We start from the raw sequence: 13,180 nt of genomic DNA, 5'->3' as shown, positions 1-13,180 counted from the left end.
TGATTTCCCCACATATACACAACTGAGGTGCCCTGCCATCGGCATCCCCCGGGATCCTTGATTCACTGACGTTAGCCACACGAATCCAGTGTTCAGACTCGGAACGGGAAGCTCGGTTTCTGCAGTCTCAGTCAGCATAAATGATAAATCCAGAAAACGTGCTGTATTTGTTGTTGTTTCCTCCGTGGGCTTTCCCGCCATCTAATTTGATATAGACTTCGTCTCCGGGCTCCAGATGGAGAACCACACTGTTACTGGCGTAGTCGTAATTCTGATCAGCATCTTGGGCAATTGCACTAGCACGCACCTACGGGAAACAGACAAGAATTAGAACGCACAGAAGAGAATTCTCAACTTTTCTTTGTCATTCACGCAGCATCCCAAGTGGACTTTCTGCCATAGCCTGGGAAGTCCACCTTGACCTTACAGCTTGAGAAGGTTATCTCTGGAACAGTTTCAAGGATATTAGTGAGAAGGCGTGACAGCAGTCCATTCTAACCATACACTGGAAGCAAAGCATACAATCTATTCTCTTCCCACCTCATTCATTTTTCTCATTCCTTGAATCCCTATGCTTTTTTATTTTGAAGTTAAAGTTTTTTTTTTGCATTTTAAATAAATTAGCTACAGTCTAACCAGCAGTTTACGAATGCAAAAATTCAAGTCCAATTTCAGTTGGTCACTACACTTATTAGAAAATTGAGATCTAAATAATAGACTAAAAACCCAGGCAAATAGCAACTTTTCTACTATATAAAAAGAAAGAAAGAAAAAGGAAGAAGGCCCTTTGACTTAAGGCTGTAAAAATCTAATTGCAGTAAAGCCCCTTTTCTCAACTACTTCAAAAGTTGAACTCATTAAACATCCTTGGTTCTATCACCCAAGTCTTCAGAACCCAGTTTCCATGTGGACCTTTTAATCACCTAATTATGACATGCACATTTAAAGCAACAATTTAATCTCACCATATGTAAAAGTTATAGAAGCAGCTAAATGTCCATGATTTGAGATCTCTCCAATTTCAAGAATTTTCGGTGATCTCACTGAATGTCCTTTTCTATCCACTCCATTCTAAACATGTGGTCTGTTTGGAGGAGGGAGGTGGCTTATAATCTGCTCAAGTCGAGCCTGTGATCTCATTAGTGAGTTGATGGACATTTGTGAACAAATTGTTTATCATCTCGGGTTACGTGGACATTCTGTCAGATTTTTGGCTCAAATTAAGCTTCGTATTCATTTAGATATATTTTTATTCTCCCTTGGAAAAATCTTTCAATAAGCAGACTTGCATTTGACTTATGTCAGGGAAACATCTCCTACTTTGTGGCTTGTGTCTATTCCACTACAATGATATTCCTCCGAATCACAGTGCCATGTGATTGAGTGAGTTTGTAAGCTGTACTATGTAATAATGCGTAACTTGGGGCACAATATGCTGGATTTTATCACTTGGCAAAACGAGAGAAATGAGACATAAGTCAAGAATCTCCATGCATTTCTTTCAAAATTTAAATGCTAGGTTTTCAAATTAAATTTTCATGGGATACATTCTCACATTAATGCTGAAATGTTAAAAAAAAATGAGAAGACTCTTGACACTGCTGAACTTTAATGTCATTTGAGTAGTATTTTAAAGATTTTCTTTCTGAGTATCATATAGCCAAAGGAGAAAAAAGAATTGCTTAACGCTGGGCTAACTGGCATAATATAATGAAAGCAATGTACCATGTAACTATGCTTAGAAGCATTGACACCAATGTATACACCGATTTAGTGAAGTGACTCATTTTGCCCATTAAATAACAACACAATTTAATTTCATAATATTTCCTAGGATGCTTTGATTCATTAATTTCACCTAGTCATTAATTACCGGGGGGGGAAATAAGTATAAAGAGAATGTTGCATTATGACTTTTTTAATGTATGGCTTTTTAATGCGTAAGGATATTAAAATACGAAATCTTAATTAGCTATATTGGTAATACATCACCTGATCCTATATATTAATTGATTATCAAGCCACAGTCTACTTCTCAGCTACTACTAATAACCAGACACGTTTGCGTCAATGCTTTGGGTATTTATTGCATGTTCTATGGGGGTTGGGTTTTAACATTGCTTTCTACGTGAAAGCATTTAGGAACCAAGACACATTAAAATCACTTGATGCAGAGATATAATCTTTAAAAATACATAATGAAGTTATTATCCTCCAGGGTATAGCCACAAATGCAAGTGAACATCAGTTACCATTTTTATTCAGTCGGTGTAACCGCAAAAACCTGGGAATGCATTAGAGTGATTCCACAGACTAAAAGGTTAGCCTTTCGGTTTTGCCAGCATGGATGCTTTTCAATGAAAGTAATTCTCTAAGATTTTAGCCTATACAGCACCATAAGACTTTCTCAATTAAATAACTGCCATACTTCATTGCACTTTACACGATTTTTAGTATGCCTATTTGCCTGATTATACTCTAAAAGTATATTAGGACTTGAAATTTCAAGCTCCTGTATCCAGCTCTGTGACTTCAGCAATTCTTTCAAGCCATCAAACTATTGCAGAAGGTAATGTGTTCACCCTGAAGGCTATTTTCAGCTTCCTAAATGTACACCCATTTCAGCATTTTGTCTGGGAATATGATGCATCCTTTCCTTGGCCCAAGATCCCTATTTCCACCTAAATTTATTCGAATATTGCTTCTTGTTATATGTTAACTATGAAGATTCTGATTTAACTTTAGTTCACTACTCCTAAAAATATAATTTACTTGACATATCATTAATCTCTCTAATATATCAATATCAGCCCACAAACGATTCATTCTTGTTAGTATATTTTATCTTCATTGATGCCATAACTAATACATTCTTAAGAGTAAAATTTGGTCTTTAATTACTTTATAGTTTTAATCATGAGCCAGGTTTGGTTTTTATTAAAGAGCCTTATTATAGTGATTGCACTCAAATAGCAATTTTTTTTTAGGTTTCCTACTATAAGTATACAAATATTAAAAATATTTCCTGCATCTCATGTAAAGCTTTTTGAGTTCAGCTCTTACCTTTAATATGCACTGTCATGGGCTCTCAACAAATGGTGAGATTAAATTTAGGCGGATGGGTTCCCGGGGAATATGAGAACTGCGGTCCTTTTAGTGATGTGTTTTTGAGACTATAATTGGTTGTACAGCTTTAACATTATCTTATTAGTGAGAGTTTATCATTAGAGACGCTATGGATGGTAACATTTGCTAATTTAATTAATTGCTTCTAATGTTCTCCTAATTTCATTTTCATTGTACTTCTGTGGAATCATAAACAAAAGGTTAAGTGTGGCACATCACGTTAATTTGCTGGTCTTTGATGTTTCCATCTGTGATCTTAGGTTCCACACAAAGCATAAATAAAACGGCTCTCCTATGGTTACGGTACAGAGGTATTGCTCTTTCCTACAGTGAAATGCTTTTTTAGTTTAATTTTTATGCTTCTCAAAATCCACTTAATCCATAGAACATTACACTGACATGAATCTCTGGGTTTGTTTTATGAAAACAAATTAGGTCAGCTCAGAGGGGGAAACTGTCACGCTAAGAAGTGATCAGATAGGAGTGTAATTGGAAATCAAGGATAAAGTATTTATTTAAAATTAATAAAAAGAGATTTTAGGAGATTTCTCTTTTGTAACTGCCTGCAGATCAGACTTTACAAAGTAGTGCTAGAGATGAAATTCCTTGATAGTGAGAGTGTAATAACCATTTTCTAAAATAGTCTATGCTGAACTCAAAAATATGTTGTTCCTCACTAGGTATTTATTCTTCTCAAATACCTGTTGCACACTTCTGCAGAAGTAGCAGCTTCATATTGTCAGTGGAAAACACGAGAAATTATAAAGTCAGCTGCTGTAACTAATAATTTTTCCTGAGCCTCATGAAACGTGTAGGTTAGGGTGACACAAAGGAGCATTTTATGCCCCAAATAATGAAATAATCTTTAAAACAAAATGCACATAGAAACCCCCTATGGAATGATTTTCTTGGAATCAGTGTTAAATGCATGAGCTTAACAGCTCATAGACATCAACATTTCCATGAATTTGAATGGATTAATCCCTGGTTTTTCATGCAGTTGAGATTTTGAGGTATTTAAAGACCTGAGCATTTTTATGTATTTGCTGATAAAACTGGGATCTTATTTCCTATTACGTGATGCCTCTAAAAATAATCCCTTTAGCCTGATGGTATTTTCCAGACCTAACCTTTGAGAAAAAAGAGAGCCAATTTGTAAATAAGGGGGTGCGTGGCAGCTGCCTGCTGTGGGGGCCATCCACGAACCATTCTGTTAGGGTGATACAATGGCTCTATTCTGGTACAATGAGTCATACCGGGTTTAGCCATTTGCCTAAACTACCCCACTGCTTTGTGAATAATTTGTATTTATCTTAATATTATTTTCGTGCATAACGACTATAATAAACAACTCTGCCAGTGCCTCCTGGTGGCCATTTTTCCTCGTTTTGTTCTGCACGTCCTGAGGGTCCCTTAAGCTATTTGTGGGAAAGGATGGAGCCCGACTCTCTGGCACACACATTTAGGACAATAGTGTTTCATTTTGAAAGAATTCTGACACTGAATTAGGTCTTTGGCGCAAATTCTGCTCTAATGGTGCTAAATAGAAACTTTGATTATATCTAAGAAGGTCTGAATTTTCAGGGAACGAGTTACCTGAATCCCCATAGCCCTTGTTAAGGCAAAGTGGTTACAGGAGAGGAGGCCTGTGATGGGGGTGGTGGGGTCACGCGTGCCATATTCTTTGCCACTCGGTAAGCAAAGTTAAAGCCCAGAAACTTGGCTCACAGCACAGGCTGCAAGGCCTCGCCCCAGCAGCTGCTAATTCTGCGTGTACAGAAGGGCCGATTGATTACACTTTTAGTTAATTACAAGTTATCGTTTTCCTCCTCTAAGATCAAACAAGCTTCCTTGGCTTTTGCAATGACTGCGAATTTCTCCCCGGTAAAGTGGCCCCCCGCACAACACCCCGGTGGCCCTCCTGGCAGCGCCGACCAGCTCAGAGGAGCAAGTCCTCCTGGCCAGCTGCTTAGCCGGGAAGCCCACACCTCCGACGCCGGGATGCTGGGCTCAGAAGGTCATCATCCCCCACCCGGGGTCAACCTCCCGTGCGCCTTCCTACTCCACCGACTCTTGGAGTTTGGCGGTGCGTTTGGCTGCGTGCTGTGTTCCACAGCTGTAGACCCCGACTCTCAACTTTCCCTTTTGTTATCAGCATTCCTTGTCTCTCCCTTTCTCCTCCAGCCGAAAACTAAACTAGAGTTTGCGTTTTGAAACTGACTATATGCGAGTTTCACCGCCCGGGACTAAGCCAGGGCTCTAAGACCGCTGGCCCCACGGTCCCAGCTCCTGCAAGGATGCGACCCGCTTGGATTCACTTCTCGGGGCCCTTCTTTCTCCCTCGGGCCCTCGTTCCTCTCCCCAGAGTTGGTCGCCCAGGCACGCCCATTACCGGCTTCCCTAACCCTCTCGGTCCCGGGGAAAGCCTGTAAGCGACCCTACGTTGCTGGGGACACTACGGCCAGGAGTTGCTTTCTGCTCCAGGACTCCCTCAGTGCACAAGCCGTCCCTGGGGACCAAGGAACAGAGCTCCCAGCGTCCAGCCCCTAGAGGGTCGCGCTCACACCCTCGCAAACCTGGAGAGGGTCCTGGACTCCCGCGCCGCCCTCTCCAGGCCGAGGAGCGCCCTCCGCCCGTACGACCCCCGCCTCTCCAGGGTGGAACAGCGTCCCCCCTCGCCCGCGGTCGTTCCAGGGGACCTGGCAGCCGCGCCCTTCCTCCGCAGACTCCCACCCCCATTTCCGGGGTCTCCTCCCTCTCGCTCGCACCTTCCAGAGCTCCCTCCCGGTCCCCCCCTCGCCTGCCCGCACTCACCTGGTTGTTTTTGCAGAGATCGGCCCACATGCTGGTGCCGTCCCCTCCGCGCATCAGGACGTGGTAGGTGAAGAAGTAGATGCCCGGAATGGAGCAGGTGAACTTGCCGGTGGTCGGGTCGTAGTGGTTCCCGAGGTTGGTAACCACGTCGTCGAACTTGAGCACCTCGTAGCCTTCGTGCTGCCGCTTGAGGCCGGCGTAGAAGGCGATCTTGGGCACCGTGCTGTAGGTGGCGGCGCTGATGGCCCCGGCCGCGTTCAGGCCGGGAGCCCCGGGCGGGCCCGGCAGGCCTTGGCGGCCCGGCTCGCCCTTCTCGCCCGGGGGCCCCACGGGGCCCGGCGGCCCAGGCTCACCCGGGGGCCCGCGCGGACCCGCCTTCCCCGGCCGGCCGGCCTCGCCTTTGGGGCCCTGGATGAAGGTTGGCAGGGACTGCATGAGGCCGCGGTCCGGCGTGGCGGCCGTGCTGGGCGCCCTGGTGCCCCCGTAGGGGTCGCAGACCATGCGGCAGGTGCCCAGCATCTCGTAGTGCGCCGACGTGCCGGCCGAGCTCACCAGCACCGGGATGAGGATGACCAGCAGCAGCACCATCACCACCCCCAGCGCCCCGGCGGCGATCAGGCGCCTCCTGCTGCCCACCAGCCGGCTCAGCGCGGGGCGATCCTCTTGTCTGCTTTTGGACAAAATTTTGAAGGTTGGGCGGGGACCTCCTCAGAGCCGAAAACAACCCCCTGCGAACCCCAAGTCCCCTGGGCGGGCGCGCGCCGGCCGCTCCTGCCCGCTCTGGCTCCCCCCGCTGCGGTGCGGCTGGGGAGGGAGGTCGAGCGCCAAGTGACTTGAGCTGAAGTCCCGAGCCGGGGGTGGGGGCGGGGGAGGGTGCGCAGGGCGCCCTGTCGCCTCCCGCGGGCCCCTTCGCACCTGTGGCTGTCACCGGCGCGGCCACCCGGAGGGCAGAGCCAGCCGCCTCTGCCGCCGCAGCTCGCGCTCGCCGGGGCCGCTCACACTTTTATGCCGCGGCCGCCCGCGATCGACTTTTCCGTTTTTGCAGACTGCGCCAGTTCGCACCAACTTTCCGTCTGAAGTTGCCTTTTTCTGCCTCCTCCTCTTCTTTCGCTCGCTCACTTCGCCCGTCCGTGCCGGTGGTGTGTGCGCGCGCCTGGGTGTGTGTTTTTTTCTTCCTCCTTCGCAACCACCACAACTCTAATACAGGCGCACCCCAAAGCCCCAGAGCCCGGGGCGGGCGGCCCCCGGGAGCGCCGGGGCGGTGGCGGCGGCGGCGGGCACGGTCGGCTCGGCGAGGTTCGGGGCTGGAGCCGAGGAGCTGGCGAGCCGCGGAGAGCGCCTCACGGCTGGGAGCGAGCGGAGCGACAGAGAGACTGAGCGCAGAATTCTGCCTGGGTACCACCTGCCAGGAGGAGAGGAGGCTGACAAACGCGCGCCGGAGCAATTTATAGGCACCCAAGGCACAGAGGAAGGGGAGCCGCTTGGCATCTCACCGCAGCATCTGCTCTGCGCATCCCACTCACAGAGTTTGGCATTACTCTGACAATGTGGGATTTTTTTTTTTTTTTTTTTTGCCTCTCTTTTTTCCCCCTCTCTGCACATGGATGAACAGTGAGGTTCTGAATACTCCCTTGCTGAACCAGGCTATGGCAGCGCTCTTTCTGGACATACCTGGGGGAGGGAGACAGCCGTGCGACAGTCTTCAGGACTCGAGGGTCACACCCGAGTCCCTTAGGGCCCCACTGCCAGCAACCTCAGTTGTAGGGGTGGGGTGAAGGTTGAAAGGAGAGCGGCTTGCTGGACAATATTTCTTTGCTGGCTCGCCCATAATCGGTGCTTCAGGTGTTTTTCAAAGTGCCACATTTAACAGCATAAGGAGGGCCCTTTAGAATTTTCCAGACGGTACATGTTATTTTTTTTTAACCTTATGGTTTTCCTTCCCGGCCTTCTAAATGAAATAAGATATTAACCTGAGAACAGTAAGGTGTGTTGGAAGACCTAAGGACGTTTCTCAATGATTTTCAATGGGCATGCCCACATAATGGCGGGAGGGGTGGTTCTTTGTAGGAAGGCTGCACCATGGTGAATGCATACGTGTGCACTCTACTTACAGGCTTGCAATTCCAGCAACCTTTCAGGAGATAGAGCCATGGGACCTGAAGTTGCATTTACTTAAAGGTGCAACAGATGAGAAATAAATCATTTGCCAAAGTGCCATCAAAAGTCTTAAGATCAAGCAAGCGGTGTTTACACCAGGTCTCTTCCTAATATATGGAAAGAATTCTATAAGCTCCATAGCAGATTTCCCAAATGTTCCTGGGGCGGCGGTTAGGAAAACTATGAGAAAGAAGAGGCCCCCATCCCCAGTAGGTCAGCGGGAGAAGGAACAGCCTGGGTTGAGAATCGTAATGGGACAACACCCCCTCCCCAGGTAGATACTGGCTAAGCTATCCCACCAACAAATACAGAAGACACACAAGAACAGCTGTAAATAAATAAGTGGAATTGATTTCTAAATCATATTTCTGCATGCAGGAGCAATGGATGTCAATCAAACATGGGTGACATTTGCTTGTCAATACAGGGATGATGGCTGGGAAGACGGTGACTTATTACAGCAGGGCGAGCATCTGAAATGAGAGGCAGGAGCAAATAAGACTATACCCAGCAAACAATAACATCCTCCGGGCTGGTGAGCAGCCTGTGATCTTGTCTGCAGGCTCCATGGCACGGACACCCCCTCCCCCACTCCGCCAGTTCAGTTCTTTCCCTCTCTGTTTCCAAATGGAATAAGGTCAAATGAGAAGACAGAAGGAAACAAAGATTCATTGATTCTTTTTAAGAGAAATGTCAGGAACTCCTTTAGTTCTTGACCTAGAGATTCAACAAGCCCTGTGCTGTGTGGCTCAGCCAGGTGGGGTCTCCACATCCTCTCCATCCACCTGGCTGCTGACACAGCCGCAGCCCCTGGTACTTGAAAACAGTCTTCCCACTTCCCAAACCTTTAACTTTTACTTTAAGGTAGTGGTTTCTGGTAATGTGCCTCTATTTCTTGGGCATAATCACACATGAACTTCTGTAGTATTTTTGTTCACACGCACTGCCTTATTTTCATCTTTTAAAGCAGCGAACACATAGTTAACGTCTCTCCTGATTCTATCTGCTTCCTCCCCAACATTCCTTCTCAAAAGTCTCCTTTCCTACCATAAAGTGGTAAGGTCTGTTGGTGGTATGTTAATGAAATAAACTGTTCTCTGATAGACCAAATTATCGAAATTCAGAAAGCCTCTTTATTGCTAAGGAGAGTGCAGTAACGGATACAAAGGGATATTTTTAAAAAGTAGAGATGTATAAATAAATTCTCAACAAAACATCAAGCTACGGGAAGTTTTCCCACTGGAGAATGCTCGTCTCACAGAGGAACACATCGGGGACAGCATGAAACATTAGAGTTGACAGGGACCCCAGAAAGCTGGTGTCTCCCCTGCTCATGTCTGTGGTGAAGCTGAGGTGCAGGTCTTTGAGGGGAATCAGAGCCATCCAACGAGCTTCCTGCTACACTTCCCTCTGGGCAATATTGGCACCTCCTGTCCAAGCCCAAGACTGACCATCCTGGTCCTCAGAGTTGAGGTTTTCTTTTGTTTCACTCTCTGATGCCAAAGCAAATTTGATTTTGCAAGTGAGTGCTCTCACATTGCAAAGCTCTGCTGAGATTTAGGAAGGGCTCAGTAGTCATCCCTCATGATCAAGGCATCTTCTCCCAGGCCACGTGCTCACGCTAGACTTTCTATCAAGTGCACAATTTGGCTTTTCAGTGAAGTAAGATTAAATGATTGCTTTCCATCCCCTCCTGTAGAAATGCCCCACCATGCAATGTGGGGGAAACTTTTTGTCCCCTCCCACCCATCCCGCCCCCAAGATTTTCAGGGATGACTTGGTGGCAGATGAACTTGTGGCTGATTACTGCCGCTTTTCACTGCTTGAATTTCCCAGAAGGTTCTCTGGAAAGTTACTCACGCTTCAGCTCTTGTTCTGACAGTTTGAATCAACCATCTGATATGGCATATTACTCATCACCCTTATATGTATATAATAATAGAAAATGTGTCAATTTAAAAAATATTTGATGTTCTTCAGTGCTCATCAGAGAACCAAGTTTGCTTTCATATTTGATATTAATCTTGGAAGCAGGGCTGAAATCTCATTTCCACAGCGTCTCCTAACCATATCTCAAATAAGAAAACACACACATACACACATGAAAGAAACATCAGAGTCTGTATTCCTATTTCTTCTGCATCTGGGCCCTTGGGACCCCTTCGGATGACAAAGTCCAGTCCTTTAGAAACCCAGGAATAGGGCTGGGTGGTGACAATGATAGTCACATGTTTCCAGCCTCCCCACACCGTTTCTGTCCCTTTCAGAGAGCTGAGCGGATCCTGAGCATGCGACTCCCACACAGCCGTGCATGGCTATCCATTAATCTTTATCGAGTACCCACTGAAAGCTTAGCCCTACGTGAGGCTCTCACTAGGCAAACAAATATTTAGTCATGAGAATGATTTCCAAATCCAGCAGCACTTAAACAGAAATAGCATTTCTTATGAAAAAACACACACACACAAACCAACAAACCCAAGAGCTATTTAAAAGAAGCAGACATTAAAACATTGATCTTGCAATTCCATTACTAGGTATCTACCCAGAAGAACAAGAACCATTTCACAACAAACACATGTGCACCAGGATGTTTGCTGAAGCCCAATTCATAATTGCCAGATCATGGAAGAAGCTCAAATGCCCATCAACCCATGAATGGATTAACAAACTATAGTATATGTAGACCAGGGAATACTATTCAGCCATAAAAGAAGATAGAGACTTTCCATCATTTATGTTTACCTGGATGGCAATGAAATACATCCTTCTTAGTAAAGTATCTCAAGGATGGGGGTTTTATCCAATGTGCTCAATATTATTATGAAAACACACTCTCTTATGAATGATAAAACACAAACACAGTTTAATGGGGGGAAGGAGGGGAGGGGGAGGGGAAGTGAGCAGGTGTTTGGTGGGGGGAGGGAGGGCATTTGAAGGGATCTCGACTAATATGTGCAACGCAAGGGAACATTTCTAAATGACTACGAGTAAACTAAATGCCTCACCACAAAAAATAAGTCAGTGAGCTGATGGTTATATCAATCAATTTGATTTAAGCATTCGATATCGTATATAAAATCATCACATTGTATCCTGTAAATGTATACAGTTATGATTTGATTTAAAAAAATTCAAAAATATAAAAAATGGGACCAGATCAGTTATTTACCTTTAATTTGGGGGGGGGTCTCCAAATTGTATTGTATTTCAGAACATATACTCCGTTGAATGAAGAATTGTAGATTTCTAACCACAAAGGGTCTGTCTGGAGTTATATCAGGAAGCTGTTTGTCTTTATGGGTTTGGAGCAGATGGGTCATTAGTTTGAGTCCTACCCTCCTTATTTAGTAATGGTGAAAGTTACTTAATCTCCTAGAGGCCCAGTTGTTGTTTTTTTTTTCTGTAAAATTGAAATAACAATAATACCTAAATCATAGGTTTGTTGTGAAAATTAAGTGTCTTAATATATATAATTATTTTCTTTTGGAGACAGAGTTTCACTATGTTGCCCTCTATAGAGTGCTGTGATGTCACAGCTCACAGCAACCTCAAACTCTTGGGCGTGAGTAATTCTCTTGCCTCAGCCTCCCAAGTAGCTGGGACTACCGGTGCCTGCCACAACACCCGGCTATTTTTCTGTTGCAGTTGTCATGGTTGCTTAGCTGACCCAGGTTGGGTTTGAAGCCACCAGCCTTGGTGTATATGGCCAGTGCCATAACTACTGTGCTACAGGTGCTGAGCCATATATATATATATTTATATATTTTTTGAGACAGAGTCTTACTCTAGCACCTTGAGTAGAGTGCCTTGGCATCATAGCTCACAGCAATATCAAGCTCTTGGGCTCAAGTAATCATCTTCCCTCAATTTTTCTATTTTTAGTAAGGAAGAGGTCTCACTATTGCTTAGGCTAGTCTCTGAACCCCTGAGCATAAGCAATCCACCTGCCTTGGCCTCCCAGAGTGCTAAGATTATAAGTGTGAGCTATTGTGCCCAGCCTAATATATGTAATTACAATGGTAACTGATTCATAATAAGAACCCAATGAAGGCCAACTTTTGTCTGAGTATATTGTAGGACTAATGAGTATTCTATCCATCTATGAATTGGATGCCAGAACACAAGGCTTAATAAAGAAGCTAAGGGCAAAGGGCCAGTCTGCAGAATATGGCCTAAAATGGACTTAGACAAAACTAGAAAAAACACAAAAGTTCTCCAGGAGCGCTGGCTCTGTGTATTCTTCCAGAATATAAAATGAGGCAAGATAAAACCCAAAACCAGGGTCACTTTATCCTCCTCCAAAGTAAGAAAAAGTTTTAGGTCAAGGTCATTTGAATTCATTGTAGTGAGGTCAGATTCTCAGACTTAGGACCTAGTAGGATGCATTAAAATGAAGTCTTTGTCCTCTAGAAAGTCCCCCAAGCCAACAAGCTACAAAAGTATTTAAACATGATTGAGTAGTTATTTAAGACCTGTATAAAAACACCGAGAGGACTGCTTTGCGCATTGGCAGGACAACCAGTGTGGAGGAGACATAAGACAATTCCCACCACACAAGTAGGGAATTGTCAACCTAAGACTCTCCACAGAAGACACATGGAGAGCCAGCGTGGCCGGCCTGTTGTCAGACATCATGGATTCCAGCCACTGGAAATGGTAACCAGCACCCCGCAGAAGACTCAGTTACAATGTTTGACATCCGGTTGGTCTAAAATTCTGAGTGTATCAATTGACAGAGAGATAAAATCTCAAGGATGGATATAATTTTTTTTATATAATGTTTTATACCTGTCACAGGTAGAAAATTCAATCCTTGTGACCTTACTTAATGTAGAATTAAAGGGAACATTAACCAAGAATGAGACCCCAGAGCTCTGCGAGTCCTAAACTGAGGCCATGATAACCCTACTAGAAGGAAGATGGGTGAATCTGAAAAGCTGAAAACAGCTGAACTTTCAAGGAGAAGAGAAATCTATGACAGGAACTCTTTTGAGAACTGTCAACTGGGCAACCAGCGGTGGGAATCATGATAGTCTTATGGTATAGTTTTCTTTTAAAAACCTACAGCATCAAGCATTTT

General features: G+C 45.1%; 2 protein-coding genes across 2 annotated transcripts in view; both read right to left on the bottom strand.

Moving 5' to 3' along the window:
• RSU1 (Ras suppressor protein 1) overlaps positions 1-13,180 on the bottom strand; it is a 269,357-nt gene that overhangs the window by 25,438 nt on the left and 230,739 nt on the right. The gene's annotated exons all lie outside the window — the stretch shown is intronic.
• Positions 128-6,528, bottom strand: C1QL3 (complement C1q like 3). Its single transcript, XM_003786788.3, has 2 exons — positions 5,941-6,528; positions 128-307 (listed from the first exon to the last, which is right to left on the bottom strand). Exons 1-2 carry the CDS (start codon positions 6,526-6,528, stop codon positions 128-130), a joined length of 768 nt encoding a protein of 255 aa, XP_003786836.1.

The sequence above is a fragment of the Otolemur garnettii genome, unplaced genomic scaffold (assembly GCF_000181295.1).
Source record: "Otolemur garnettii isolate 467f Iridium unplaced genomic scaffold, OtoGar3 scaffold00019, whole genome shotgun sequence".
NCBI lineage: Eukaryota > Metazoa > Chordata > Mammalia > Primates > Galagidae > Otolemur > Otolemur garnettii.
This window is presented reverse-complemented; position numbering and strand designations above follow the sequence as displayed.